Raw genomic sequence first — 25,859 nt, 5'->3', positions numbered from 1 at the left:
TCGTTGTCGTAAAGTAATGTACAAGATGAGTCGTAACGTCATTAAGTTGAAAGGAAGAAAGAAGAAGAAGAATAAAAGAAATGCCGAAATCGGTGGTCGTCGTCAGGTCCCGGCATACGGTTCAGGTCGACTCAGCTGTTCCAGCTCTTCGTTCCGGCGCTCTTCTTTCCGGCGGCGCTTTTCCATCTTTTTCATCGCCTCGCGAGTCAGTCGCTGCCGGAACATCCGCTTCACCACGTCCTTTTTCCGAGTCATGCGATCCCCGATCATGATCAAGACGCCACCGGTGATATTGCACGTCAGCGAACAACACAGGATCACTGTCGTCAGCGCGAACGGGCGGTGGTGGTAATTGATCCCCCACGTGCAAGCACCCAGCGTAATCTGGAAGATGGAGTGGAAGTCGAGCAGGACGACGATGGCGACGAGAAGGCGCAAGGGGAAAGCGTAGTGGGTTTCTGTCTCGTGAGGTTTATAGAAGGTGTGCGATTTGGCGAACTTCTGGGAATGGTACTCCAGTTTCCTCTGCTGAGCAGGAGTGAGGACCGAAAACTCCGTGTCCTTTTCATCTCCGTTGCGCTCCAAGTCCACCTCACTTTCCAGTCGTGTCGGCAGGTCGTTCTTATTATGCAGCTTTGGAAGTGTTCGCTTTTTCCGTAGTTTCCACGTAAGATGATGGTAATGAGCGATGTAGATCATGTGGTACGTGTCTCTAGCACGGAAGGGTGCCAGGCCGTCACCCATGATGGCGAAGAGTGCCACAAGAACGTTGTCGATGACGTTGATGATATAGAGTTGCCGTCCACCCACGTTGATCCAACCTGCGCCATCATTAGTCTTGTACTTTGCGCGGGTTGATCAGAGGACATACCGATCAAGAAAAGAACCCATGCAAGACCAAAAAGAGTGATAAGCGTCGCATATAGAGTCACAAAAAAGCCAAGTGCTGCAAACGCGTTAGCACCACAACCTTGTCCACAAACTGGATGGCTGCCACTTACGCTTTGACACATACTGTGCGAACCCTTTCATGGCACGCTTGAACTTGGAACGGCGGGAGTGGAGCATGTGTCGCACATGGTCGTTTAACTCCATGATGTCCCGCGTGGTCCAGCCTTCAAGAGTACTTCCTTCGGGCAGTTCGGCGAAGTGATTCTCCCCGAGAACAGAGCTGATGGAGTCGGTTGGGCCTAAACGATTTCCAGTCGATTGCTGCCGATCTAGGGGCTCTCCAACTTTCGGCGCTTCGACTCTCTCCTCATTTGTTTCCGATTCCGAGATCTCGGCTGTGGGACGCGAGAGAGTGTATGTGGGGGTACGATTCAACAGGTTGCCGAGGTCCGGCACGAAGAGGGAGTTCTGGACGTTCGTGAGGGTGGATAGTGTCGATACTTCCGGATCTGCTTCCCTATCAGCCTTCATACCCCATACATTTCCACCGTGGAAAGAAGCGAATGCGCTAAACTTACCGACAACATCGAGGAGATCTACAATCCGCCAGTCATATTCATCCGGGGCAGGCCGGCGTACAGGGTTGGCATGCAAGGTTGACGCCCGGTGTCGACCAAGAGCTGAGAGGGCCACTCCGCTAGCCCGTCGAAACAAGCTTCTATTATGCCGTGGATCCGAAGGCATCTCAGTGCCTGCAGCCGGTGCCGGCGGGATCAGGCGGTCGACGGCATTAAGATCCATTGAGGGGCGGAATTGCGAGGACGTCTCCTCCTTCACAGGAGACATGGGATACTGAGAGTTGGAAGTCTCTAGTCTGGAGAGGACAATTGCCGGGGGCGCGGACCAGCGGCCAGGGCGCGGTTCTGAGCTGCTGCGACGTCGACGTGCCTGCCATGCTTCTTCCCCGTCCGGAGGCACGAACAGATCGTCTTTAACCGGGGAGCTTGGCTCTACTGACGGTTTTTGGGGTTCAATGGCATCTTGCCGGTCAATGGACGAAACTGACGATAGGCGCCGTATCCGGATGCTGGGCTGTCGAGAAGGATATCTGGAACGATGCGATGACCGGCCCGGACTCGAGGGAGGTTCGCCTGGCGGTCCAGAGTTCTCCCGCGGCACCTCCAGGTCGGTCCCGGCAGCGTTGCCGTTAGGATCCTCGACCTGCTCGATGCGATCCATGACGGATGGACGAGGGAGGACCGGGGACGAGGCACGAAGCACGAAGAAAACTGGTTGGAGGAGGACGAAATTAAAGGTCGAGCCTGACGGAGGGCGGCACTGGTAGCGAGACGGCCTTAGTCAGCGTCGATCAGCGAGTGAGCAGCCACCAGCGGCTTGTTTCGTGCATGATGCTTGGAGAACCACAAGCCGGGGTGGACAGGCGCCGATCGGCAAAAGCTTGTTGGCAGAAGGCAGAGCCCCATTGCCACAGCGCCAATGTGATTAGCTGTGACGAGTCTGCCCTGAGGTCTCTTCCAGTCATTCAAGGGCTGTGAGTCCCTACCGGCGGCTTCCGCCCCGTCGATTGTTTCGTAGGTTTCTGGTAATAATCCTTGCACCTTGCCGCTGGATGGCTATCAGAGGAGAACGCTCTTCGAACGTGCACCCCACGTCGACTCGGAACTACTTCGGGGAGGACTGGTCAGTGCGTGATGATCATTCTAGCGATGTCTTCGCTCTCGATCAGCCCCGCCTTTTTCAGCCCACTGCCAGGGCCAAGCCTTCGCATCAGAGAATAACTGGTATCGAGATCCTTTTTCATTCTGCTGTTGAAACATTAATCCTTGGGAAGAGGCAAAACTGACTTCGTATGTCCATGGGCCAACCTTTGAGAATGAGCGGTTGGTGAAGTCAGTTGTGGTACGTAGCTGTGATGGTCTAGACATGTGACCTGTGCTTGGTCGGTTAACCACTGGCAAATGGTTATAATGCACCTCTTCTGGAAGCTAGAAGCAATAGACTAGACTGCTAGAACTACTACCTAGTACCTAATATACTATACGGAATGGGATCTATGGTTTATGAATGGGTATATACTCTGTAGCCTGTCATGGGACTATTAAAATAGATCTTGGTTGCACAAAATGGTCAGGCACACCAACTATCTACAGTATAGGCCAGATCTCCCGCTAGAACATAGTAGGACAAGGTACGGAGTACGTAAGAATAGCCTGGTGTCTTTATTAGATTGCTCTTGGCTGAAGAATCCTGCAGTTTCTGCCATCAAGAGAACTCCATTTAGATTTTGAAGAAAGTTAAGGCACCCTTCTCTTTACGCCAGCAATTGCGAGATCACCCTATTGGGATCGAGTACGGAGTAGGTACTCCGTACCTAGGTCTCTTTCCAAGAAACACGTGACCACGTAGCGACATCACACCAAAAAGCAAATTCTTTTTAGAAATCCTGACAATGCTATTCCTCTACTTACGCATAAAATATATACAGACTTCAAGCGTGTCAGAGATCACAGCAATAAATAAGAGATGTAGCAACATGCATGATGCATCGAAAGCCACTAGAAGAATCGCAACGCAGACAAGTAAGCGAGTGGAGTCTCTCTCGGGCGCCAGACTCTGTGTGGTTTGGTGTGCCAGCTGTCCCTGCCCAGACACTAGCAGTCGTGCGGATACCACTGTCAACTTCACAAACAAAGAGGCAGATCGACGAAGATGTATATACCTGAGTAGAGTCCTCTATATACAGCGTATTGAATAATAGTAATAAGCACAACCAATAAGACTGTCATGCGACTATTATACGATGTCCTTTATTGTGCCAGGCGAGATGCATGATGATTTGCCACGATCATGCTTCTGTGCTGTCTGCGTGGCCAAGGGTCCGCCACCCGACCGGGTTTAGCGCCTCCTGGGTCGCCGCTGCCCTTTTTTCACACCTTCTCCTTTCTCCATCCCCAGCCCGACTCGACTTCCCAAAGGCATCATCGTGTTCCGTTCCCATATTCTCCTCCCCCAACTCTCAGTATCTAGGGCACCAAGCTACCCTTTTCCTCCATCCCCCTCTTCAAGTCAATCTCCCGCCAAAAAGGCAGCCTCACGCTACCTGAGTCGTCTTTCTACACACCGGTCCGTTCCATCACTTCAACTACACCTCAACGCCAAACGACCTCGTGTCCTCAGCCATCAAGATGTCTACTGCCATCGACAACCTCGCCGACAACCTGGCCTCCACTACCATCAACGAACCCGCCAACGGCACTGCCCAGACGGACGCTGCGGCTGCCAGTGCCGATGAGGGTCGTCGGCTGTACATTGGGAATCTCGCGTATGCGACCACTGAGGGGGAACTCAAGGAGTTCTTCAAGAACTACACCATGTGAGTTTTCCCTCCTCTCGACCCGATTCTGCTGCATCACCTTTTTTCCCCCTTCGATTTTCACCATCTCACCGGGGATTGTTATCGCCATCATCATCACGTGCCACTGTCATGTCCTCTGGATTGTTTTCGTGATGATGGGGGATCGGTCCCGGAACTTTTTTTTTTTAACACTCCTCAAGACTACTCCGCGCTCATCATGACATGTGATACATCTACAGAAGAGTTAGAAAGAAGCGAAAACTAACATGTTGCTCGTCGCAGTGAGAGCGTCTCCATTCCCGTGAACCCACGCACCAACCGCCCGGTCGGCTACGCCTTCGTCGACCTTGCCACTGCTCAGGAGGCCCAGTCTGCCATCCAGGAGCTGTCCGGTAAGGAGATCCTGCAGCGCAAGGTCTCGGTGCAGGTCGCCCGCAAGCCCGAGCCTGCGGAGGCTAAGGCGGAGGGTGCGGTGAGTGGCGGTGAAGGAGGCAGCGGCAACGAGGGCCGCAAGAGGGGAGCTGGCCGTGGACGTGGCCGCGGTCGGGGCCGTGGTGGCCGTTTCGGCCGTGGTGGTCGCCCGCGCCCGACTACTACTACTACTACTCAAGCCGCAGCGGTAAGTCCATGATACATTTACTCGGTCTGCTTGTGCAGCGCATTTGCGAAGATCTGTTGGACTGACTGTTTTCTCCAGACTCAGAACGGCGAGGCTGCCACTGGAGCTGCTACAAACGTTCCCGGTCAGGCTGCTCCCCTGACTGACGGCACCAACGCGGCCCAGGCGGCTGCGCTCAAGGAGACCAAGCCTCGTGGTCGTCCTCAGAAGCAGCGTGGTCCTCCTGAGGATGGTATCCCGTCAAAGACCAAGGTCATGGTGGCTAACCTGCCCTACGATCTGAGTGAGGAGAAGGTAGGTCGCTGGTTTTTTTTTTCACCGCCAGAACAGCGCTGACTTTTCTTCCCCTTGTACACAGCTCAAGGAGATCTTCAAGGACTACCAGCCTGTTTCTGCCAAGATCGCTCTTCGCCCGATCCCCCGGTTCATGGTCAAGAAGCTGCAGGCTCGTAACGAACCCCGTAAGGGTCGTGGTTTCGGCTTCGTGACTCTGGGATCGGAGGAACTCCAGCAGAAGGCTGTCCAGGAGATGAACGGGAAGGAAATTGAGGGTCGTGAGATCGCTGTCAAAGTCGCCATCGACAGCCCTGGCAAGGAGGATGTCGTTCCGGGTGAGGCTGGTACTCAGCAGCCGGCGGAGCCGGCCGCTGGAACGGCTCAGGAGAACACTGCCCCGGCTGCCGTTTAAACGGCTGACAAGCTTTTCTTGTGTTTGTTCTTTGAAATCTTTCACGAACAGGGGATGTATGTACGGACTTGTGGCTCTGAAGGAATGGAGATGTTCATGGCGGGTATTGAGACAGCGTCTCGCAGAAACTGTGGATATCTCTTATTGAGCGACATGTCTTAAGTTGTGGGGGGAATACGCATGTGTCTTTGAGTACCTTAGACGCATGATATGCCAAATTCATATCAATAATGTCCTAGCGACAGAAAACACACCTCTTACGATTTCTTACCTTCCTGCCGTATCTTAGTAACCATCTTCTTGTTCATGTTTCTCACGAGACGTATACCCGGGGTATTACGTGTCAGACCAGTAGCTTGTAGTTGTCTGGATTTATATAGGATCGTATAGAATAGAGTCATAGACCTGCTCCACCGGCATTCTAGATGCTGGATGGATGGGGATAGAGTGCACGGGCCGTATTTCCCGAGTGGGAACCAGACCCAACCAAAATAGAGTGCGTTGCCCCCGATAGTTAAGTTCCCAGTTTAATTAATTTATCCACCGGCCATCCTGGGCACGCTCTGCGTACGGACAGCGTTCGCAGCAGGGCCCAGAACAGGGAATGAGAAGCTGCGACAGTGATGTTTGTTTGTGCAAATCCTATCTCCTTAATTTCTAGACGTACGACGCCCGAATTGCAGTCTTGTCGCGAGTTTAAAGGGGGGTTCTAAGCTCTCCGTCCACCGCCCGAGATGTCCAAGATGTGGGAAGTCGATCCCGAGACGAGGGCCAAGGTGTGCATACAAACTTCTCTTAATTGTTTTCTGTTTCTTTCGGTTTAAATGCTGACACTGTCATTTTTCTCCTACAGCTGCTCCAGATCTCCAAGACGAATGGCAATGATCGCTGTTGCGACTGTGGCGCGCCTTCGCCTCAATGGGTACGGTTCGCCCTCTTTTCTGACCGACATACAACAACATAACAATAGTTCTAACACGGAAATTTGTTTATGGCTAGGCATCTCCCAAGTTCGGCACGTTCATCTGCCTGAACTGCGCGGGAACCCACCGCGGACTGGGCGTGCACATCTCCTTCGTCCGGTCCATCACCATGGACGCCTTCAAGACCACAGAGCTGCAGCGGATGGAGAAAGGCGGCAACGACGCGTGGAAGACCTTTTTCGACGAGCACCCGCTCACCATCGCTGAGGGCCGGACGTTCGAGGACTCGACCATCAAGGAGCGGTACGACTGCGAGGTCGGGGAGGAGTACAAAGAGCGGCTGACGGCCAAGATCGAGGGGAGGGAATATGTCCCGGGAGAACATAAGAAGAAGAAGCAGCCGACACCGACGAAGACGAGTAATCACACCTCTAGCGATTCCTATTCCTCCTCTCGATCTAGCACCCCGCTACAGGGGGGAAGGGCATCACCAGCCAGCGCGGTTGACGGTGGTGGCAAGAGTCAAAAGGAACGGAACGAGGCGTATTTCGCGAAGCTGGGCAGCGAAAACGCGGCACGACGCGACGATCTACCTCCGTCGCAAGGCGGGAAATACAGCGGATTCGGAGGCGGGATGCCCGTCTCCAGCGGGAATTCTCGCAACCAGAACGGTAGTCTGAGTGGAGTGCCCGGACTCGAGGACTTCCAGAAGGACCCAATGGGCGCATTGTCGAAGGGATTAGGCTGGTTCACTTCGGCGGTGGGCAAGGGGGCCAAAACGGTCAATGACACCTACATCCAACCTACAGCCAAGTCGGTATGTCGACCTTTCCCCCCGTCATATCTTTGTTACTGCCTGTCTGTCTGCTAATACTTATATATAGCTCGCCGAATCCGACTTCGCAGCCCAAGCCCGCCTCACCGCCGCTCAAATCGGCCAGAACCTGCAAACCAGCGCTCGCGGCGCAGCCGAGTCATTCAACCGCTTCGTCGAGGGCTCAGACGAGCGAGCCGCAGCGGTCGCTGCCCGACGACGCGTCGAGCCTGAACGCAAGGACTTCTGGGATGACTTTGCCTCGATAGGAGCGAGGAAGGAGAGGCCTGTCTCTGGTGCTCTGGGGACGACGGCGATGAAGAAGACTCCTTTGTCATCGTCAACATCAATATCGACATCGTCGACAGCGATATCAACGACTCCGGCCGCGACGGGGTTGACGAATACGACGTCGAAAGGGAATGATGAGTGGAACGATGATTGGTAGTGCGGATTAGTTTCGTTTCGTTCCGTTTTACTTAGCAGGAAGGCATCCATCCATCCATCATCATTGATTGATCGATAGATTGATGAGCGTACATCGTTGACTGGACTGACTTGACTTACGACATCCATGGAGATTATTATTTATATACCTAGGTAGTTCCTTTGGCTTTTCGTGATATACATATATTATATTATACTATGTACCTCACTTACTTAGGCAGTTCAATTTAGGTAAATAATATATAGTGTTTGAAGGATAAGTCCGTCTGAGAAATTTCCTCTTCCTTTTTTTTTGTGTGTGTGTGTGTGTGTGTTCAAATAATCTACAGTAAAAGTAGGATACATTATAGTATAGTATAGCACGGTAGATAACTAATCCCCTTTTAAAATCGTTTCCACACGCATATCCCCAATTCTATTGTACAGTCAATCGCTCAATTAAACAAGCCAATCAATCTACAGAGTACAGCACAGCATAGTACAGTAGTAATACAGTACATTCCGACATCCGTCCAGTATGAGCAGAAACCAGACCAGACCCTGCAGCTGTAGGGCTGCAGATAATCAATCACATCAGATCAGATTTAAGATTCGTGAGATGGGTATTTTTTTTTCTCTAAATGCTGTGCAACTCCGCCAACACAGCCTTCTGCCGCGGCGGACTCATCCGCTCGAACCTGTCCACATGCATGACGAACGTGCCTCGTCCGCCCGTCAGACTGCGCAGGTGCTTCAGGTAACCCACCATCTCTTTCAGCGGGACCTTGGCGGTGATGGTGCGCGGCTGGTTCGTGGACGGTGCTGACGATGCTGGTACGGACGTGCCCACGCTGGGCGATTCGTAGGGGTCGGGCGGGGCGTAGATCTTGCTTACGTCGATGGTCGTCTCTTCTTCTTGCTCACCCTCTTCGAGGGATTGCTGCCGAGAGGTAGTCGGGGCTTCTTCATCTAGTGACACGATGTGCCCGCCGCGCGCGGACGAGATGTCGTGCACCACCGCGCCCAGACTCGTTTCGTCGACGCTGATGACCACGTTCATGACTGGCTCCATCAGCGCGGTGCCGGCGCCTCTGCCGATGACGGTCAGCTCTCGGAGCGCAGCCTGCGTGGCGAGACGGGCGGCTGCTGACAGCGCGGAGGCGCTGGTGTCAGTGCCAAAGACGTGCTCGGCAGCGTCGAAGGTAAGTGTCACGCGCGTGTTGTGCATGGGGAACGAGAACTGCGGCCCGCGAGCCAGCGCCGCCAGACTGCCCGTGTACAGCGATGAACGGACCGCGTTGACGTCCAGATGAGGAGGCAGGGTCGGGCTGGTCTCGACGCCTTTCTTGTCCTTCTCGATTTGCAGACCGGGAGCGCGGATGATGACCTGGTTTCCGTCACGCGTCTCGACGAAGATCACGTCGTCGGGAAGAGACTCGCTAGACTCTGTCTCTGCCAGCGGGTCGAATGGCTCCACGACAGCCTTGCAGCTAGCTTTGCCCCTGCGACCGGCGATTTCCTTGTCAAACATCTTCGTCACTGGGATAGACTTGCCGAGAGGGCATTCCCGGTAGCCGATCTCGATCCGGCCCATGGACGCCTTGGCTTTGAAGTCGTTCACCAGGCGATCGCGAGCGATCTCCAGGTGCAGTTCGCCCATGCCGCTCAACAGCGTCTGGCCAGAGTCCTCATCCACGGTGACGTGCAGACTGGGGTCTTCTCGCAATAGCAGCGCCAGAGCGTCTTGCATGTTCTTTTCCTCGCTCAGACTGTGCGGTTCAATGCTGGCGAAGAACACGGGAGGAGGCACATCGATCGGTCGCAGCTGGAGCGTGTTCAGAGGCTCTGGCGGTGCGGCCTTGTTTCCAGCGTAGGAGATCAGCGTGTCGCCCGTTCGGGCGTGTTTGAGCCCAACAACCACGCCGATATGTCCAGCCGGAATCGAGTCGACCTCGACAGCATCGTTGGCGTACATCTTAAACAGACGGGGCGCGCGCTCCGTTACACTGAGGTTGGTGTTGAAAAGCAGACAATTCCGGTTCAGCGCCCCGGAGTAGACACGGACGTAGACGAGAACTCCTCGTTTCGCGTCACTGACGACTTTGAAAGCCAATGCGCAGCCCTCGAGGTTGTCGATCGGATTCTGTGTCTCAGCTTGGGCAGCTGCCTTTTTCTTTTGTTTTCCTTTTGCAGGCGAGGACTCTTTTTGACTCGGCTCGACGGTCAATTCTCCGCTGAGCAGGCGATGCAGACCTCCTTTGGTACCACCAACGCTGACCTCTGGATCGGGAGTCTCTGTCGGACTGGGCAAAAGGTTTGCGACGGCATCCATTAGCGGCTGCACTCCCATGTTGCGGAAGCTGGCACCCGCAAAGACTGGGATGATCTTGTTCTTGGGCTGGAGCAAGCATTTCCGCAAGCTCTTGAGGATATCCAAGGCGGGCACGGCCAGGTGATCTTCCTCACACTCCAAGAACTTCTCCACCATGTCCTCATCATGCTCACTCAGAAGCTCCACCAGAGCTGTGCGCGCACGCTTGAGCTCACTCGCCAGCTTGCTGTCTTCGGCCTCTAAACTTGGGAGATCGAACACTTGCACTGCCTTGCCGTCTCCTCCTTCCTTCCACTTAAGACCTCGCAAAGAAACAACATCGGCAACGCCCGTGAATCGCCCATTGCCACCTTCAAACCAGGGAATCTGACAGACTGCGGGCCAGCCCTGCAGCCTCGATCCCACTTCTCTCACGGTTCTGCCGAAAGCAGCGCCGTCTCTGTCAAGTTTATTGACATAGACGATCCTGGGAATGCGGTAGGTGCTTGCTTGGCGCCAGACTTGCTCTGTCTGCGCTTCCACTCCCGCTACGCCATCCAGGATACAGACGGCTCCGTCGAGGATCCGTAGCGAACGTAGAACCTCAAACGTAAAGTCTGCGTGGCCGGGAGTGTCAATCAAGTTGATGGTGTGCGGAACCGTAGACCTTGGAAGTCCCTTCGCTTCCAAGTCCTGCAGGCTCAGAGTGTCTGTCTCTCCACCTGTTCGCGGAGGCCAGTGGAAGGTGATAGCTGCAGACTGGATGGTGATTCCTCGCGCTCTTTCCGCGGGAAGAAAGTCCGTAACGGTGGATCCCTCGTCCACGTCTCCTATTCGGCGTGTGAAACCACTATAGTAGAGCATGCGCTCCGTGGTGGTCGTCTTACCGGCATCGATATGGGCAATGATGCCAATGTTTCTGGTCTTTTCAAGATCGACGGCCTGCAACACAGAAGCAGTCGATGCGAATCCACGGCTGCCACATCTTGATAGAGAATTTAATGACCATTTTGAAGACGACAATAGATGCCTGTAGATCGCTGGTCTGGACAGTCCTGCAATAGATCGCATCCCAGACCTGGCCAGAAAAGGAGCAGCGACCATCGTCAATCCAAGCGTTGATGAATCAACCAGTTGACGACTGAAAGGAGAGCAAATTATCGCCCATTTGAATGCTGTAAAAAACGCGACAGACGCTATTTCAACCGAGATGCAGCGACAACCACGCTGTTATGGCTCCGCTGCAGCTTTTCGCGATACACATGGATTGACCAATCAGGCTTAGCGCGTGGCTCCAGGATTATCCACAATGGAATGGATGCCTTCCGGAGTCATCTCGGACACTCGCCATCTCCGCACTAGCCTGACCTCCGCGACTGCCTGTTCCTCGAGAGTCCTTCTTCTTTGCAGGATACAAACCTCCGCCAAGTGTCAACGACTGCGGCGAGCTGTCCGTTGTTCGAGCAGTCGTGTCTGTGGCAAGTGTCGGGGCTGAGACGCTCAATGCGCGAGCTCCATCCCGAATCAGGACAGCTGGTCTGAAGCAGTCATCATCAGAGAATCCGCAAAGATGGACTATTCCTCGATATCCCACGATCCAGCTGGCGCATCGCCATGGGGCTCTCCGAGCGCGGACCGACCGACGTTCGCCGCGGCTGGCACTGCGGACATCCCATCATCCCCCTTGCCTCCCAATCACCAATCACCCTACGGTGACGACCAGGAATCTCATCGGACAGAGAGTCCTGCGACAGCGGGCGACGACGACGAGCCTTCCTCCCCAGACCTTTCTGAACGACTCCAGAGCGCGCAATTAGGCGACCCTGACTACGTGGAACAACCGCCGTATGCCACGCCGCATGCGCCCTATATCCAGCACCCGCGACCTCAAGCACCGGCTCGGTATCAGACTGGAGCGAGGCAGAATGCCAGGCCCGCTGCTCCTACGTACAGGCTACAAGCAAAGGTCACCGGGCTGGAAAGGACGGGCAAGAAGGATCCCATCATACGGTTTGACGTTTATGTAGGCCGTCGCGCTGTGGTAACTACATGAGAGAAAAATACTGATTCAACTGGAATAGACCAATATCCCCAAGTTTCGAACGACCCAGTATCGTGATGTCCGCCGGACGCATTCAGAATTCATCAAACTCGCTGAGCACCTGATCTCTTCGAACCCGGAAGCCCTCGTACCGGCCGTGCCACCGCCACTCACCCCTGCAGGCGCCGGGACGGATGAAGATGAAGTACGGGTCAAGGCATATATGCAGCGGTGGTTGAACTACGTCTTTGGGAACGAGGTTCTCATTCATGATGACGAGGTAGTTCTATTCGTGGAGAGCGATTTCGGATACAGTCCCGTGGTGAAGATGAAGCAGCCTGCCACGGGTGTTCGCAGGAAAGTTATCAAGCAATTTGCTCCGCCGCCAGATGATACACCAGAATTACAGAATGCGCGACCCGTGGTCAAGATGTTTTACCTGGGTGCGATGGATGCAAGTCAGAAGGTGGATCGCGTGGTGAAAGCACGAAGAGGTACGAACAATGCGTGAGACACTGTTGGAATGCTGTTGGCTGATCTTCCGTCACAGGGCTCGGCCTCGCGGAGTCGGATCTTGGTGTCAAACTCGGACACATGCATGTTCAAGAGACTCATTCCGGGTTGGCGAATGCGTACCGCAAGCTTGGCAAGATTATTCAGACGGTTGGAGATTACCATGCCGCCCAGGGCACGGCAGAGGCGACCACTCTTGGGGACCCGTTGAACTACCACTCGTCTGATGCCTTTATCGTCAAAGAGACGCTGACGAATCGTCACATTCTTCTTCGGGAGTTGATCCAAGCCCAACAGGCTGCAAGGAGCAAACGCGCGGCCGCGGACCGGTTGAAGGGCAGCACCTCGGTGCGACCGGACAAGGTTGACGAGGCCATCAGCGCGCTTGACGAAGCTATCAGCCACGAGACCTACCTCACCAAGAAGACGCAGAGAGTCACGGCGAACCTGCTGCTAGAGACGCGTCGCTGGTTCAGTCGGACTTCTGAAGACGTGTTGGCGAGCCTCCGGGAATACACGCTGCGTCAGATCGAGGCCGAGCGCCGGACGTTGGCGACGCTGGAAAGCGTCCGACCAGACATCCGGGCCATCGATTCTTCCGGTGGGTTGAGTCGGTTGGGAAGAGAGTCGCATCCGGCGGCACGTCGAGCAAGCCTGGCGTCGAGCCAAGGCCCCAAGGGAGATGCGTGGAGCGGAGTACCTCGCCGCAGCGACAGTCTGAGCCGGAGCATCAGCGGCAGCTCGATTATACCCCCGCTGCTGGAAGACGACGAGGTGAACGGCGATGGCAGTGCCAAGAGCCGAACGCGTGCGCTGAGCGGAGTGACCGAAGAGGATGATGAGGACCGGCTTGATGCGAAGAACGCGGCCAGCCGTCTGGCCCAGAGCACCTTTTAACTGCGTACTGCGTACTGTTGTAAAGTAAGGTACCTGCTTCACATCATCTTTATGTTCATTCCATGCGGTTGTTCTGTATCTATCTATCACTATTTCTGCCTCTGACGATCGGTCTCTTTTCCACTCATGATCCCGGCCCGTGTATGTAGCAGCTTCGTATATTGACCTTTTGAATTTAAGGGTTATGATGTGTCAGCTTGGATTCTCCGCATTTTTATGAGACAGATGCAATGGGAGAAAGCATCGACATACATACGCAGTCTGTGTGGACTGTATCTGTATACCTAATAACTATGCTAATAATTGCAATATACGGCGTTGATCTATCTACAATCAACCGTGATGAGACAGTTATCCTCTTTCCTCGCAAATCCAATGACGTCGGTCGAGTTGAGCCGACACTAAACTCCACTATTATTAATTTAGGTAGGTAGCTAGGTAGGTAGGTAAATGATCCATTTAATTCAGGTTAGGTAAGTGGGGGAACCATGCCCCTCCAACGACGGTAGATAGAGTTGAATCCTCATAGACTTTTCTATAGTCAGTCAGTCAGCTAGTTAAATCATAAAGCATCCCATCCGAAATGAGTCCTTAGAGATAACTCCCGTCTGGGTCTGACTGTACTGTACGTAAAAGAGTACAGTACATACAGTAGTGGCCAGTCCTCGTGCATTGCATCATCATCATCGGAGAGATTATTTCGCCCGTCCCCACTTGTCGTTCAGCAACAACAAATGCTCTAAGCAATTGTAAACGTTCAACCCCACTTTTGCACTCTCTGCTCTGCCCCTCTCGTGAAATCAATCAATCTTATTGATCGACGAATCTGGATCACCGATCACAGCAGCGGCAGTGGCAGCGGCCGACTGATTTCAAAGCACCCGCACTACTCTGCACTGCACTACACTACAGCACAGCAAGAGCGGACAAATACAAAACACCGGTTGTTGTGGGATATATATATAATTACTGGGGTATACTGGTGTGGCTTTGAAGGTTGTCTTTCTCTCGCGACAGGTTCATAATACTGAACTCGGGACGACACAACTATAGCTAGCATAATACTGCAACCATGGCTCCCCCTAAGGTTTTCCTGTACGCCACTCTACCCCAGATCCATCCAGCTGAGCTAGCCACCTTCCTATCTAGTTATTCCCACTCCTGTTCGGGATTCAGAATGCAATTGCAATTACAACCAGCATTGGTATACAGTTCACTGACGACACGAGACGTCTTGCAGAACCGGAACCACCGGCTACATTGGCGGAGACTCGCTCTACACGCTGTACAACGCCCACCCCGACTGGGAATATGCCGCGCTGGTGAGGAACAAGGAAAAAGCGACCCAGCTCAACAGCGTGTTCCCCAAGGTGCGCATCGTCTATGGTGATCTTGACTCTGCCGATATCCTGGAGGAGGAGGCTAAGAAGGCGGATATTATCTACCGTGAGTAGACCCTGGCTGAGCAACATTAATACTGTCTTTGCTAAAACGCTGACGCGTTTTTGCTGCGCTGCTACAGACTTCGCCGACTGCGACCATGAAGCGTCCGCCCACGCCCTCGTCAAAGGCCTCAAGGCCCACACCCCCGACCGCCCAGCCTGGTACATCCACACGTCCGGCACGGGCATCCTTGCGTGGGAAGACACCCGCAACGAGACGATCGGCATCCTCCGGGAGAAAGAGTACAACGACTGGGACGGCATCGACGAGGTGACGAACCTGCCGGACGACGCGCTGCACCGCAACGTCGACAAGATCATCCTCGCGGCGGGTAAGGAGTACGCTGACCGCGTCAAGACGGCCATCGTGTGCCCGCCCACCATCTACGGGCCTGGTCGTGGCTCCGGCAACACGCGCAGCATCCAGGCGTACCTGTTCGCGACGGCCGTGCTGAAGCGCGGCAAGGGGTTCGTCGTCGGCGAGGGCAAGAATGTCTGGCACCAGGTGCACATCCAGGATCTGAGCAACGTGTACCTAGCGCTGGGCGAGGCGGCCGCAGCCGGCGGCGGCAACGCAACCTGGGGCAGCAAGGAAGGGTACTACTTCGCGGAGAACGGGTCGTTCGTATGGGGGGACGTGCAGCGGGCGATCTCTAAGGCGGCCGCAGACAAGAAGCTGATCCCGACGGCAGAGATCGACTCGCTGGACAAGGAGCAGGCGGCGGCGCAGCACCCTTGGGGCCCATACGTCTGGGGCAGCAACTCGCGCTGCCACGCTATTCGGGCGCGCAAGCTGTTGGGATGGAATCCGACGAAGCCGGGTATCCTCGAGCTGGTTGGGGATATTGTGGATGTGCAGGCGCAGGAGTTGGGGTTGGTTCAGAAGGCGTGAAAGAACAAAAAGGAGAGAAAAGCGGAATGAACCCGACCTGTTGAGTCGATTCTTACCTTTTATTGATATATATAAATAGGTATGTAAGTAGGCACGTCGCTAATACATAAGGAAATATGAAATGAGAAGTATGAAGGTAGCTCTATTATTACCCATAGACTGGTGTTCAGCCCATAGGTAGACTTCGTGAGCTACATCCATCCATCACGTGGACTTCAACATCGAAAATCTGGGCTTGTGCTAATCCATATCTAGCTACTGTACAGTACATACCTAGGTAGATGTGACTGACTGACAACTGGCTCCCCCTTATAGGATCAATGATCGGTCGATCGCTGGTGCTGGCAGCAGGGGTTGGTTTGCTTGGTCTTTTTATTCTATCTTAAGATATTCCTACTATTTCTACCCACAGCAAACCGTCACGCCTTCCTGTCCGACCGTACCGGTACCTGTAGGCGTTGGCCTATATACCACACACAATCGAACAGTCAGTCAGTCAGTCTAACAGTAAATCACCTTGCGAATACAACAGTGATATAGAATCTCACTGGTTATGTACGTATATATGGATGGGTGTACTTACGCAACGCTAACACTCTCCCAGGTAAAAATGAACGCCCCCAGATACGCCCCAATAAAGATGCAGATGATAATGTGCTCGTTGTAGTACATCGCCAGCAGCATGACGAAATACGCCACGGCAAAAGTCGCCATGTGCAACAGCGCGCGGATACTCTGTTGGATGAGGGTTGGGCGGAATCGGATCGTGACAGCGGGAGGACTCGTCAGCTTGTTACTCTCCTGTTCATTATGAAGGTTTCTTCATTTAGTATTTTGGATAACCTGTAGGCCTGTGCAACAACAAGTGATGAAGGCTCATTCTTTTTCTTTTCTTTTTCTTTTTCTTCTCCAAAGGAAACTACATGAGGTCTTTCCCCCCTTCCCTCTTTCACGCCTACCGAATGTGCACCTCGTATGTCTTCTCGACCGTTATCTGGTTATTCCCAGCATCTTTCAAGCCGGGATCCTCCTCGAAAGCGGAGACCATCGTGTGACTGCTCGTCCCGTCAGGCCGCATCGAACTGAGCTGAATCTCTTCATCCCCCGTATGCCGCTGGTACGATCGGCCTGAGTACTTTCTGCTGGGCAGACGGAGAAGATGGCGGCGGACGAAGTTGAGAATAGGCTTGAGGGTGGGCAGGGTGCCGCAGAAGATGATGAGGAAGAACTCGGCGGTGACCCAGACGAAGATGTCGTACGTCGCCCAGGTGAAGTCTTTCCGGTTCGCCAGCTGACTGAGATACGAGGTCTTGATGCCTGAGCAGATCGACGTCCTGGAAAGCCACATTAGCCAGCTGTTCTTTCTGAACGGATGTTTATGCCTACAATATATTCAATGCAAAGACGATGGACAGCTGAGCCTTTTCCTGCGTGCTCATCTGCAGGCTCCAGAAGATGGTAGAAGGGATCAGGGCCAGACTGGCGTCCACAAATGTGTTATACGCTGGAATCAGTTAGATTGGGTTTTCCGTCAGATAGTGTTCTAATAGTCTCGCCTTACATACCTCCGGTGAAGGTGCCAAAATCCGCCATGATTTTCGGATCGATGCACTCGCCTTTGATTCGAGCATCCCACAGTGCTGCCGCTGGTCTGCACTGGGCGAACGTCAGAATCGAGCACGACGTGCTGACGCAGAGCACCAGGCCAATGCAGACAATCCACAGGTAGATGACCTGCCAGGCTCGCCATGTGTTTCGTAGAATGGCCAGCAGCAGGGCGGACACCGACACTTTGCCTGCCCCAACGCCAAAGATGCCAAACACCTGGGACGTCCAGTTCAGCAGCTGGACCTCCGCAACGACATCTGGACCTAGGGCGACGACATCCTGAATGTGTCTCTCGCCTCCTTTGGCAGACAGGATGGTGAGGCAGATGGACCAGCCGTAGAAACACAACTGACCAGACGTTTCATCAGCAGAATGAGTACATCTGATTTGAGGTCGAGAGCACCAACCAGAGCAACTAGCATGAACACATCATCCCAGCCCATGACAGCCTTCTGTGCGCGGGCAATGAACCTGAAGATGACCGTGACGGTCGAGGCGCCCGTGAGAACCCACAGGATAGCGATCAATTGGGGGCCTCGGTCTGGCACGGCTGTGTTCGAAACCATCGCGACGAGAACAAGTCCATTCCCACGTGAAGTAGGTCAAGAGGAATGGCTGTCGCCATGAATTAGATGTATGCCGATGCATGTCCGTAAAATAATTAAAATATTGAAAAGATGTCGTGTTCCTTGCGTGTGCCTGTGCCATGGAGGTGGTATCTGGGCGCCCTTCCAGACTGGCGTAACTTTGTTCGAATGGGTGAAGCTGAAGAATCCGGATGCGGAAAGAATGAGATGCGCCTAAGCACCGGCTAGATACGGAAAGACCGCAATGGCTTGCCTAGCTCGACCCCAGAAACCTTAATTCGACGATGGCTTCATTGGATTTACCCGTTCATTTCGTTTCTCCACCGGTTCGCACGATGTATGGCAAAGAAAACACCTGCGAAACCCTATAAATGCCTCACCCCGGGCCCTATGAAACCTTACAGTCCTCCGCAGAGGTCTGGAACTATAGCCCATTTTCCTGCAACACCTGCGCAGGAACAAGTTCTCGACAAAATTATATATTAAGGGTATTAATATACGTTATTTTTTTTCTTATTTTCAGTCGAGAAAATTGGTTAAATTAAAGCTTTTATATAGAAAACTTTTTGGTAAGACTTACCATAACATCTACAAAGCCTACTATAAACTCGACAGGCTGTAATAGGTTTGATAGGGAGCTTTAGAAACTTCATGAGACACTTCATTAGGCTTTACGGGGCTTTGCACGGGCTTCAGGCTTATGACAGGTCTTATAAGGCTTCTGCCTTTAGTGAAGTTTATGGGGGGCTCGCGGTAGCTTCGCTATAGTTCTCTTTTACAATCGCCGAACACAAAAAGACGACCATCCCCACAGGGTATACCGAACTCAGTTTTAGCGCGTGTAACCGGATTCTCTCCCTAGATATTTATAACATTTAATTAGACGAGATGCGCGTAATTGATATCCTGTTGGTTCTCAAGTCTTCTACGCACAGACCTCGCTGTACCGTGTCTCTAGAGCTACGGGGTAGCGGGTAAGTCGACTGTTGGATCCAATAACTGTCTCTCCTGACTGACAGAAGAAGGAGGAAGAAAACCAAGAATCAGAAGTAATAGTTTCAGACCTATTCGTCATCTGCAGTCACATAATTGCGCTCGCAAAGATATAATCCAATCCCATCCATACCATGGCTGATCCAACCGTTCTCATTCAGCAATTAACTCTCCTGGCGGAGAACCCAGAAGCGTTCTCTCAGCACCGGGCGGAGATCATCTCCCTCGCCCGGAAAGCTGCAGCAGCCCTGGAGAGTCCGTTTGAGGCCTTCCAGCGTCTCGCGTATTCGGTGTGTACTACAGACCGTTCTGGTTCCCTCGCCGAACGTCTCGACTAAACGAATGTAGCCACTTCCGCTGGTGGTCGCCCGAATCGCACAGGAGCGGGGAATCTTCAAGACGTTGGTCGAGAACGATGGGAAACCGACGAGCACGGCAGTCCTGGCGGAGAAGGCCGGAGTCAAGCCGGCGATGATGGAGTCGTTGCTGGAATACATGTCGACTCAGGACATGGCGGAGCAGATCTCGCCGCAGGAATATGCCGCCACGAAACTGTCACATATGCTGCTGGATCAGTTGTTCGTGGATGGAGTGACCCATTTGTAAGTCAAGTCGTTGTCAGGGGACAGATATCAAAAGAAAGTCACATGCTAACCCTGACCAGCCACGATAATTGTCTTCCCGCCTTCTCGGCGCTGAACACCTTCCTCTCCAAGGATCCTTCAGATCGTCGGACAGCCTTTCAGATCGGGCAGAACAGCCCAGACGACTTTTACAAGTGGATGGAGACCCGTCCGGTACAACAAGGCGCATTCTACCGGTTCATGCAAGCCCAATTCGCCTCGCTGCCCACCTGGCTGGATGTGATCGACTTTGAGAATGAGTATGCCAAGGCGGCAGACTCCAACACCCCCATTTTTGTCGATGTTGGCGGTGGCAATGGCCAACAGTGTGTCGCGCTTCGCAAGAGATTCCCGAATCTCAAAGGAAGGGTCGTGCTACAGGATCTGCCGTCCGTCCTGGAAAAAGCCATTACGGGTGATGACGTGGAGAGAATGGCTTATGACTATCTAATCGAGCAACCTGTCAAGGGTAATTCAGTCCTTTTTGCACGGGCCAGAGTATCGAAAGCTGATAAAAATGACAGGTGCCCGTGCCTACTACTTCCGTCAGATCCTCCACAACAACGATGACGAAACCTGCATCCGCATTCTGCAGTCCCAAGCACCAGCGATGGACAAATCGTCCGTGATCCTCATCGACGAGAAAGTCCTCCCGGACGAGAAACCGTCCGTGGCGGAGGGGAACTGGTATACGTCGGCGCTCAACCTGGCCATGGTGGCCATGTTCAACGCGCTGGAGAGGCGCGAGGGACACTGGAGGAAGCTGCTCGCCGATGCTGGGTTTGAGATCCTTGCTATCAAGACCTTTACTGACTTCCGGGACAGTGTGATTGTTGCTGCCAAAAAGTGAACAAAATATATTACCTTGCGGATTAAAGCGTTAGTTTTTCAGGTAAATACTTTATATTTACTGACTGTCTATTTCCTATAAATGTCTTCTCTCTCTCTTTTTTTTTTGTGCATGCTTAAGCGTTGAAAGGAATTGGTTGCCAATAGAGGGGGGAATGGCAATTTACGTTGCTTCAACATTTAATCACCTGTCCATGAGTAACATCCTGGTCCTCTATAACTAGATTGTTTTAAGTGGCTGAGCCCATTGTTCCTGGTTGTATTGGCAAGGGATCGCACTTACCTTCTTTAAGATGCACATCGCACCTGCCTACCTAGGAAGGTAGGTACGAAAGCGGCCAAAAGCGGCAGTATTTTGCCCTATCCTTAACTAGTAGGCGGTGAGCCATGCGTAGTGCCCCGCTTCCCGTCTGCTCCAATAGGATAGAACAGAAGTATGTCCTTTTCCTGGAAGATTATTGGATAGATCTGCACAGAGGCTTTCCTTGCATACAGTAAGTGCGGAGGACATGGGTTTAAGCTGCGATTAGGTTCTTGCTTCTTACTGTACTTGCATGCATTGATGCATATATTATCATATCAACTCCGATTGGACATCTTTTCCCCGAGTGCCCTCCCGGATGAGGTTCACTCCGCGTGTGGATCGTCGCAAAACGTCTACGTCACAATCCGAATACGAACACGAAAACGAGCGGAATAAAGTACTCCTCTTGAGATCCATAATGCAGTACAAGACATTCATAATGGCATCCGTTATCCATGCCGATTTGATGATTCAGTTATATAAAGGCATCCGACCTGTTGAGAAAGTTGATTGATTCTTCGTGCTCTACCTGTTTGACACTGGCTACTCCACCACCATGGCAGCTGCGGCAGTCGCGACCACCAACTCGGCCAAAAAAGATATCCAGACCGAACTGGTCTACTGGAAACGTCTGGAAGGCCGCTCGGCAACCATCGACTTCACGCAGCCTGGCGGGGAGCAGCGGTTCGCGGAGCTGGCCACCTACGAAGAGAGACATCCGGTCCGGATCCACGATATCCGTGGCGAAGAGTCTAACTACACGCTCGACAAAAACGGATTCCAATACGTCCGGCACGACGTTCCAGAGCTGGATGACTGGTCTGATGAAGAGAAAGTCAAGGAGATTCTCATTCCAAAGACGGAGGAACTCGTGCGTCAAGTGTATGTACCATGACCCAGTATAGAATGGTATACCAGAGCTGATGACTGCAGGACTGGCGCGACTAAAACCATCGTCTTTGCGCATCGCATCCGCTGCCTCGCGACCGACGAGGCAAAGCGCGCCGACAACCGCGCTCCAGCACACAGCGTCCACTCGGACTTCACGCCAACGGGCGCCCTGCACAATCTCGATATCACCATCCAGGACCCGGCCGAAGTCGAACGCCTGCTGCGGGGTCGCGTGCTTGCGATCAACGTGTGGCGGCCGCTCAAGACGATCACCAAGGACCCCCTCGCCGTCTGCGACTGGAGGTCGGTAGACCCACAGGACGACTGGATCGCCGAACGATTCGTCTTCCCGCACGGCTGGAACGAGCTGGGCAAGGTCGCGCACAGCGACCGGCACCGGTGGTACTATCTCAGACGCCAGCAGCCTCAGGAGCCGCTACTCTTTAAGCAGTTTGACAGCAGGGCCACCGACCAGGGAGGGTTTACCGTCGCTCACAGCGCATTTGTGGATCCGGAGTTTGTCGACGCGGAGCCGCGACAGAGCATTGAGATTAAGATGTTTGCTTTCATTCCGGAGGAGGCATGATCTGGCTGACATTTAGCATTTCTTTTGAGACTCTTTTCTCCGGTTCTCAGAACTGCCCGATTGTTCGTTGAGAAGAATGTGATCTCAATAAGGGGAACAGACCTATTGAGATTCAGATAAAAGGTAAACTACGGCAACCAGCTGTGAGCAGCGCTTCTTGAATGATGGGTTCAGACTACTGGATTTATCAAGTTAGAGAGAGGAAGTCTCATGACATATGTATTTATGTACATACCTACCGTCTCTGAGAAACTCACTTCAGAGCGCTTATATTCTATATAACTCTAGATTATTGGCGCCGTGGCTAAGCTAATTTGACCCCGCTAAAGTCAGCCTTGTGAAGCTGATACCTTCACCCTCGAGCAAAAAAAAAACCCTCACTGATTTTACCAGCTTGCCTTTGTGAACACCAAGTCCACTGTTCTAGTAAGACTACATAATTTATTTTTTTCTTTTGTTTTGTGATCTGATATGCAATGTCACATTTATATACTCGACTGCGTAATATATTCGGCTCTCAGACCCATGATATCGACAAACTAGGACCATTGGAAACAGCTCCTCAAAATAACATTGCTGTTACTTCTCGCATCAATCAATCTCCGACAGGGAGAAAGGTAAGTACATCTATTTTCATCAGCATGTAAACAGGCGATTTCTCATACAACCAAAGGAGGCTACCACGACGTCCACCGCTGCTCCATCATGCTCCCCCTACTCCAATGAAGACTATACCGTAGGATGGATCTGCGCTCTTCCGGTCGAGCTGGCGGCGGCCAAGGGTATGTTGGATGAGGAGCACGGCGATCCCCAAACGCCGCCGCGTCCGGCAGATCAGAACACATACATTCTGGGGTGCATTGGAAAATTCAAAGTCGTCATGGAATGCTTGCCAAAAGATGAGATCGGCTCGAGCTCTGCCGCAGCGGTAGCCAGGGAGATGCTGTTTACCTTCCCCAGCATTCGAATCGGCTTGCTGGTCGGTATTGGCGCGGGTATACCGGACTACGAGAGCGACGACATCCAAGATATCCGGCTGGGCGATGTGGTCATCAGCAGCGACAAAGAAAATGGCGGCGTGGTGCTGTATGATTTTGGGAAACGACTTGGCGACGGTTCTTTCCAGCCGATGTATGTGTTGGACCGGCCACCCAGGTCCCTGCGCACTGCAGTCTCCCAACTGGAAGCGGAGCATCTGACGCGCGAAAACCGAATCCTCCAGTACATCGACCAGATGTTGGAGAAATACCCCTACATGAGAAAGAAGGGGTTCGCCCACCCTGGTATCGCGGCTGATCACCTGTTTCGGCCCGAGTATCGTCATGTGTCCGGGAGATCATGTGCCCAGTGTGATCTGGCACAGCGCATCATTCGAGTCCCGGAGAAGCGGCCTGACACCAATCCAGTCGTTCATTACGGGGTGATTGCTACAAGCAGTGTCGTCGTCAAGCATGCTCCCACCAGAGAGGCCATCCGACAGAAGCACAGGGCCATCTGTCTGGAGATGGAGGCAGCCGGCCTGATGAACAACTTCCCCTGTGTCGTGATCCGTGGCATCTCCGACTATGCCGACTCGCATAAGAACAACCTGTGGCAGCCATACGCAGCTGCCACCGCGGCCGCCTGTGCCAAAGAGCTTCTGGAATACGTGCAGCCGAGAGCTCTGGACGGAGAGCGCAAAGCAAAGGATATCCTCACCAAGGGTCAGATCATGTTTCAAGCATTATCCATATGATCAAATTGACAATGCCAGCAGTCATCGATAGCCTATCCAGAGTCGAAGCGGAGATATCTCTAATGAGTACCACGATCAATGCAGATGAAGAAGCTCAAATTCTTCAATGGCTCACTCCAATCGACTATAGCCGTCAGCAGAGGGACCTTCGTCGCAGACGGCAGGAAGGGACAGGGCAATGGCTGCTGAATTCCGAGAGCTTCCGTCAATGGATGAAGCACGGCGGGCAGGCGATGTACTGTGCAGGCTATCACGGAGTGGGTAAAACAATGATGACCTCCATCATTGTCGACTACCTGACCACCGAATTCGAGCACGACCCTGGTGTCGCCATCACATACATCTACTGCAGCTGCCAGCCGCAACAGGAAGATAAGACCGAAGATATCCTCTTCAGCATCATCAAGCAGCTGTCCCAACAACAACCGACAGTACCCACCTGTGTCAAAGACTTTTATCAGCGCCATCGGGCCCAAGGAGCCTCGTTCAAGGAGACCATCGACGTCTTGGAATCGACCATGACATTATACTCGCGAGTGTTTATTCTCATTGACGCCCTGGACGAATTTGCGATTTCCAGCGACGAGGAACGGGCCCGGTTGTATTCGATGATACGCGACTACCAGCAACGAGCCGAAGTAAACGTTTTCGCAACATCCCGCTTTAACTCAGCCATTCATAGACTTTTCTATGAATGCATATGTGTACAGCTGATGGCTGCGGATGATGATATTCTCTGTTATATTAACCGGCGAATCCCGCTACTGTTACGATCACAGATTTCAAAACACCCCAAACTGCAGGAGATGATTCGAAGGGAGGTCGTAAAATCTGCTCATGGAATGTATGCCTTCTATATATAATTCTATATATTGACTACATACTAACTTGAACAGGTTCCTCCTTGCCCAGCTGTATATGGATTCCCTCATGAGTCAGGCAACGGTAGGGGATATCAAACGTGCTCTGAAAAGCCTGCCTACGATACTAGACGACGCTTATGAAAAAGCAATGAGAAAGATCGAAAGCCAGACGGCAGGATACAAGGAGCTTGCCAAACAGATCCTCTTCGGACATCGATCGATCTACGTTCCAACTTGCTGAGATGATGACAGTTGAAGCGGAGGGCCTTTGCCAGCTGATAATGGATCGAATCGAATCGACTCGCTGCTATCAGGCAGACATGAAATCTAGACAATTAATTTCGATCCAGCATGATCGAGCATATATATATATAGATGTAATATCATGCTGGAATTTGCTTTGAATTGTTTGACACAGATCAGATCAGACCAGACCCGCAGGACTATCTATGAATTAATTCGACCATCTCTACTTCCGTTCGGAGGACGACGAGCCGGTGGATAGATAGCTACGAATTTTGGAAAATTCAGGAGAAATTCGGGTATAAGGAGTTGCGATCGAATCTACCGGCGGTGTTTGCTGATCATAGAGTTCCTGTCTTTGCTTAATAAGGAGAGGGGAATATCCATCCATCCAGTATGGGGGAAAAGTTTACGCGAATGAACCTTCTCCGAAACGGAGACGGGGACAGAGACGGAGATCATATGGGAATTGACAATGAAAATCTAACGTCACGCTACTACTATCTCAATTAGTATAGTATAGATAGAATCTGTTTATACCTCATATTTTTGAAAGTATGTCTATCCAGATGTCCAGCCTTAGTTTATAAAGATAGTTAGAGTTATAGCAGCTATACCAATAAGTTAGTTTAGTGTCCTACCTGAATAGATATGTATCTATCTGCTCCTAGTCACAATCATAAATTAATAAACAAGCAACACGATGCGGCTGCCTTTGTAATTGCGCCCATAAATAATTATTAC

General features: G+C 52.5%; 11 protein-coding genes across 11 annotated transcripts; 8 read left to right on the top strand and 3 right to left on the bottom strand.

Moving 5' to 3' along the window:
- Window positions 1–102: 102 nt before the first annotated feature.
- VTN77DRAFT_9381 (uncharacterized protein) lies at window positions 103–2,130 on the bottom strand (the record flags this gene model as incomplete). The annotated part of the gene is made up of 4 exons (XM_069425983.1): window positions 103–821; window positions 872–946; window positions 1,002–1,400; window positions 1,470–2,130. The coding sequence occupies 4 exons, from the start codon at window positions 2,128–2,130 to the stop codon at window positions 103–105; spliced, it is 1,854 nt and encodes a 617-aa protein (XP_069273903.1).
- A 1,967-nt stretch (window positions 2,131–4,097) lies between these two features.
- Window positions 4,098–5,574, top strand: VTN77DRAFT_9380 (uncharacterized protein; the record flags this gene model as incomplete). The annotated part of the gene is made up of 4 exons (XM_069425982.1): window positions 4,098–4,285; window positions 4,550–4,886; window positions 4,965–5,180; window positions 5,245–5,574. The coding sequence occupies 4 exons, from the start codon at window positions 4,098–4,100 to the stop codon at window positions 5,572–5,574; spliced, it is 1,071 nt and encodes a 356-aa protein (XP_069273902.1).
- Window positions 5,575–6,308: 734 nt separating this feature from the next.
- On the top strand, window positions 6,309–7,759 carry VTN77DRAFT_9379 (uncharacterized protein; the record flags this gene model as incomplete). The annotated part of the gene is made up of 4 exons (XM_069425980.1): window positions 6,309–6,350; window positions 6,428–6,496; window positions 6,574–7,314; window positions 7,382–7,759. 4 exons carry the CDS (start codon window positions 6,309–6,311, stop codon window positions 7,757–7,759), a joined length of 1,230 nt encoding a protein of 409 aa, XP_069273901.1.
- Window positions 7,760–8,374: 615 nt separating this feature from the next.
- Window positions 8,375–11,152, bottom strand: VTN77DRAFT_9378 (uncharacterized protein; the record flags this gene model as incomplete). Its single annotated transcript, XM_069425979.1, has 1 exon — window positions 8,375–11,152. One exon carries the CDS (start codon window positions 11,150–11,152, stop codon window positions 8,375–8,377), a length of 2,778 nt encoding a protein of 925 aa, XP_069273900.1.
- A 466-nt stretch (window positions 11,153–11,618) lies between these two features.
- On the top strand, window positions 11,619–13,499 carry VTN77DRAFT_9377 (uncharacterized protein; the record flags this gene model as incomplete). Its single annotated transcript, XM_069425978.1, has 3 exons — window positions 11,619–12,071; window positions 12,130–12,583; window positions 12,640–13,499. The coding sequence occupies 3 exons, from the start codon at window positions 11,619–11,621 to the stop codon at window positions 13,497–13,499; spliced, it is 1,767 nt and encodes a 588-aa protein (XP_069273899.1).
- A 1,072-nt stretch (window positions 13,500–14,571) lies between these two features.
- VTN77DRAFT_9376 (uncharacterized protein) lies at window positions 14,572–15,833 on the top strand (the record flags this gene model as incomplete). Its single annotated transcript, XM_069425977.1, has 3 exons — window positions 14,572–14,594; window positions 14,740–14,945; window positions 15,022–15,833. 3 exons carry the CDS (start codon window positions 14,572–14,574, stop codon window positions 15,831–15,833), a joined length of 1,041 nt encoding a protein of 346 aa, XP_069273898.1.
- A 955-nt stretch (window positions 15,834–16,788) lies between these two features.
- On the bottom strand, window positions 16,789–18,007 carry VTN77DRAFT_9375 (uncharacterized protein; the record flags this gene model as incomplete). The annotated part of the gene is made up of 4 exons (XM_069425976.1): window positions 16,789–17,167; window positions 17,220–17,337; window positions 17,399–17,789; window positions 17,849–18,007. The coding sequence occupies 4 exons, from the start codon at window positions 18,005–18,007 to the stop codon at window positions 16,789–16,791; spliced, it is 1,047 nt and encodes a 348-aa protein (XP_069273897.1).
- Window positions 18,008–19,155: 1,148 nt separating this feature from the next.
- On the top strand, window positions 19,156–20,494 carry VTN77DRAFT_9374 (uncharacterized protein; the record flags this gene model as incomplete). The annotated part of the gene is made up of 4 exons (XM_069425975.1): window positions 19,156–19,311; window positions 19,370–19,623; window positions 19,686–20,113; window positions 20,169–20,494. 4 exons carry the CDS (start codon window positions 19,156–19,158, stop codon window positions 20,492–20,494), a joined length of 1,164 nt encoding a protein of 387 aa, XP_069273896.1.
- Window positions 20,495–21,353: 859 nt separating this feature from the next.
- VTN77DRAFT_9373 (uncharacterized protein) lies at window positions 21,354–22,274 on the top strand (the record flags this gene model as incomplete). Its single annotated transcript, XM_069425974.1, has 2 exons — window positions 21,354–21,679; window positions 21,731–22,274. 2 exons carry the CDS (start codon window positions 21,354–21,356, stop codon window positions 22,272–22,274), a joined length of 870 nt encoding a protein of 289 aa, XP_069273895.1.
- Window positions 22,275–22,750: 476 nt separating this feature from the next.
- On the top strand, window positions 22,751–24,009 carry VTN77DRAFT_9372 (uncharacterized protein; the record flags this gene model as incomplete). Its single annotated transcript, XM_069425973.1, has 2 exons — window positions 22,751–22,891; window positions 22,948–24,009. 2 exons carry the CDS (start codon window positions 22,751–22,753, stop codon window positions 24,007–24,009), a joined length of 1,203 nt encoding a protein of 400 aa, XP_069273894.1.
- A 62-nt stretch (window positions 24,010–24,071) lies between these two features.
- Window positions 24,072–25,113, top strand: VTN77DRAFT_9371 (uncharacterized protein; the record flags this gene model as incomplete). Its single annotated transcript, XM_069425972.1, has 2 exons — window positions 24,072–24,853; window positions 24,906–25,113. 2 exons carry the CDS (start codon window positions 24,072–24,074, stop codon window positions 25,111–25,113), a joined length of 990 nt encoding a protein of 329 aa, XP_069273893.1.
- Window positions 25,114–25,859: the final 746 nt, after the last annotated feature.

Source organism: Rasamsonia byssochlamydoides, assembly GCF_041956645.1.
Source record: "Rasamsonia byssochlamydoides strain NRRL 3658 unplaced genomic scaffold VTN77scaffold_88, whole genome shotgun sequence".
Classification (NCBI taxonomy): domain Eukaryota; kingdom Fungi; phylum Ascomycota; class Eurotiomycetes; order Eurotiales; family Trichocomaceae; genus Rasamsonia; species Rasamsonia byssochlamydoides.
The sequence above is the reverse complement of the archived record's forward strand: the minus strand, read 5'-3'. Positions and strand labels throughout refer to the sequence as shown.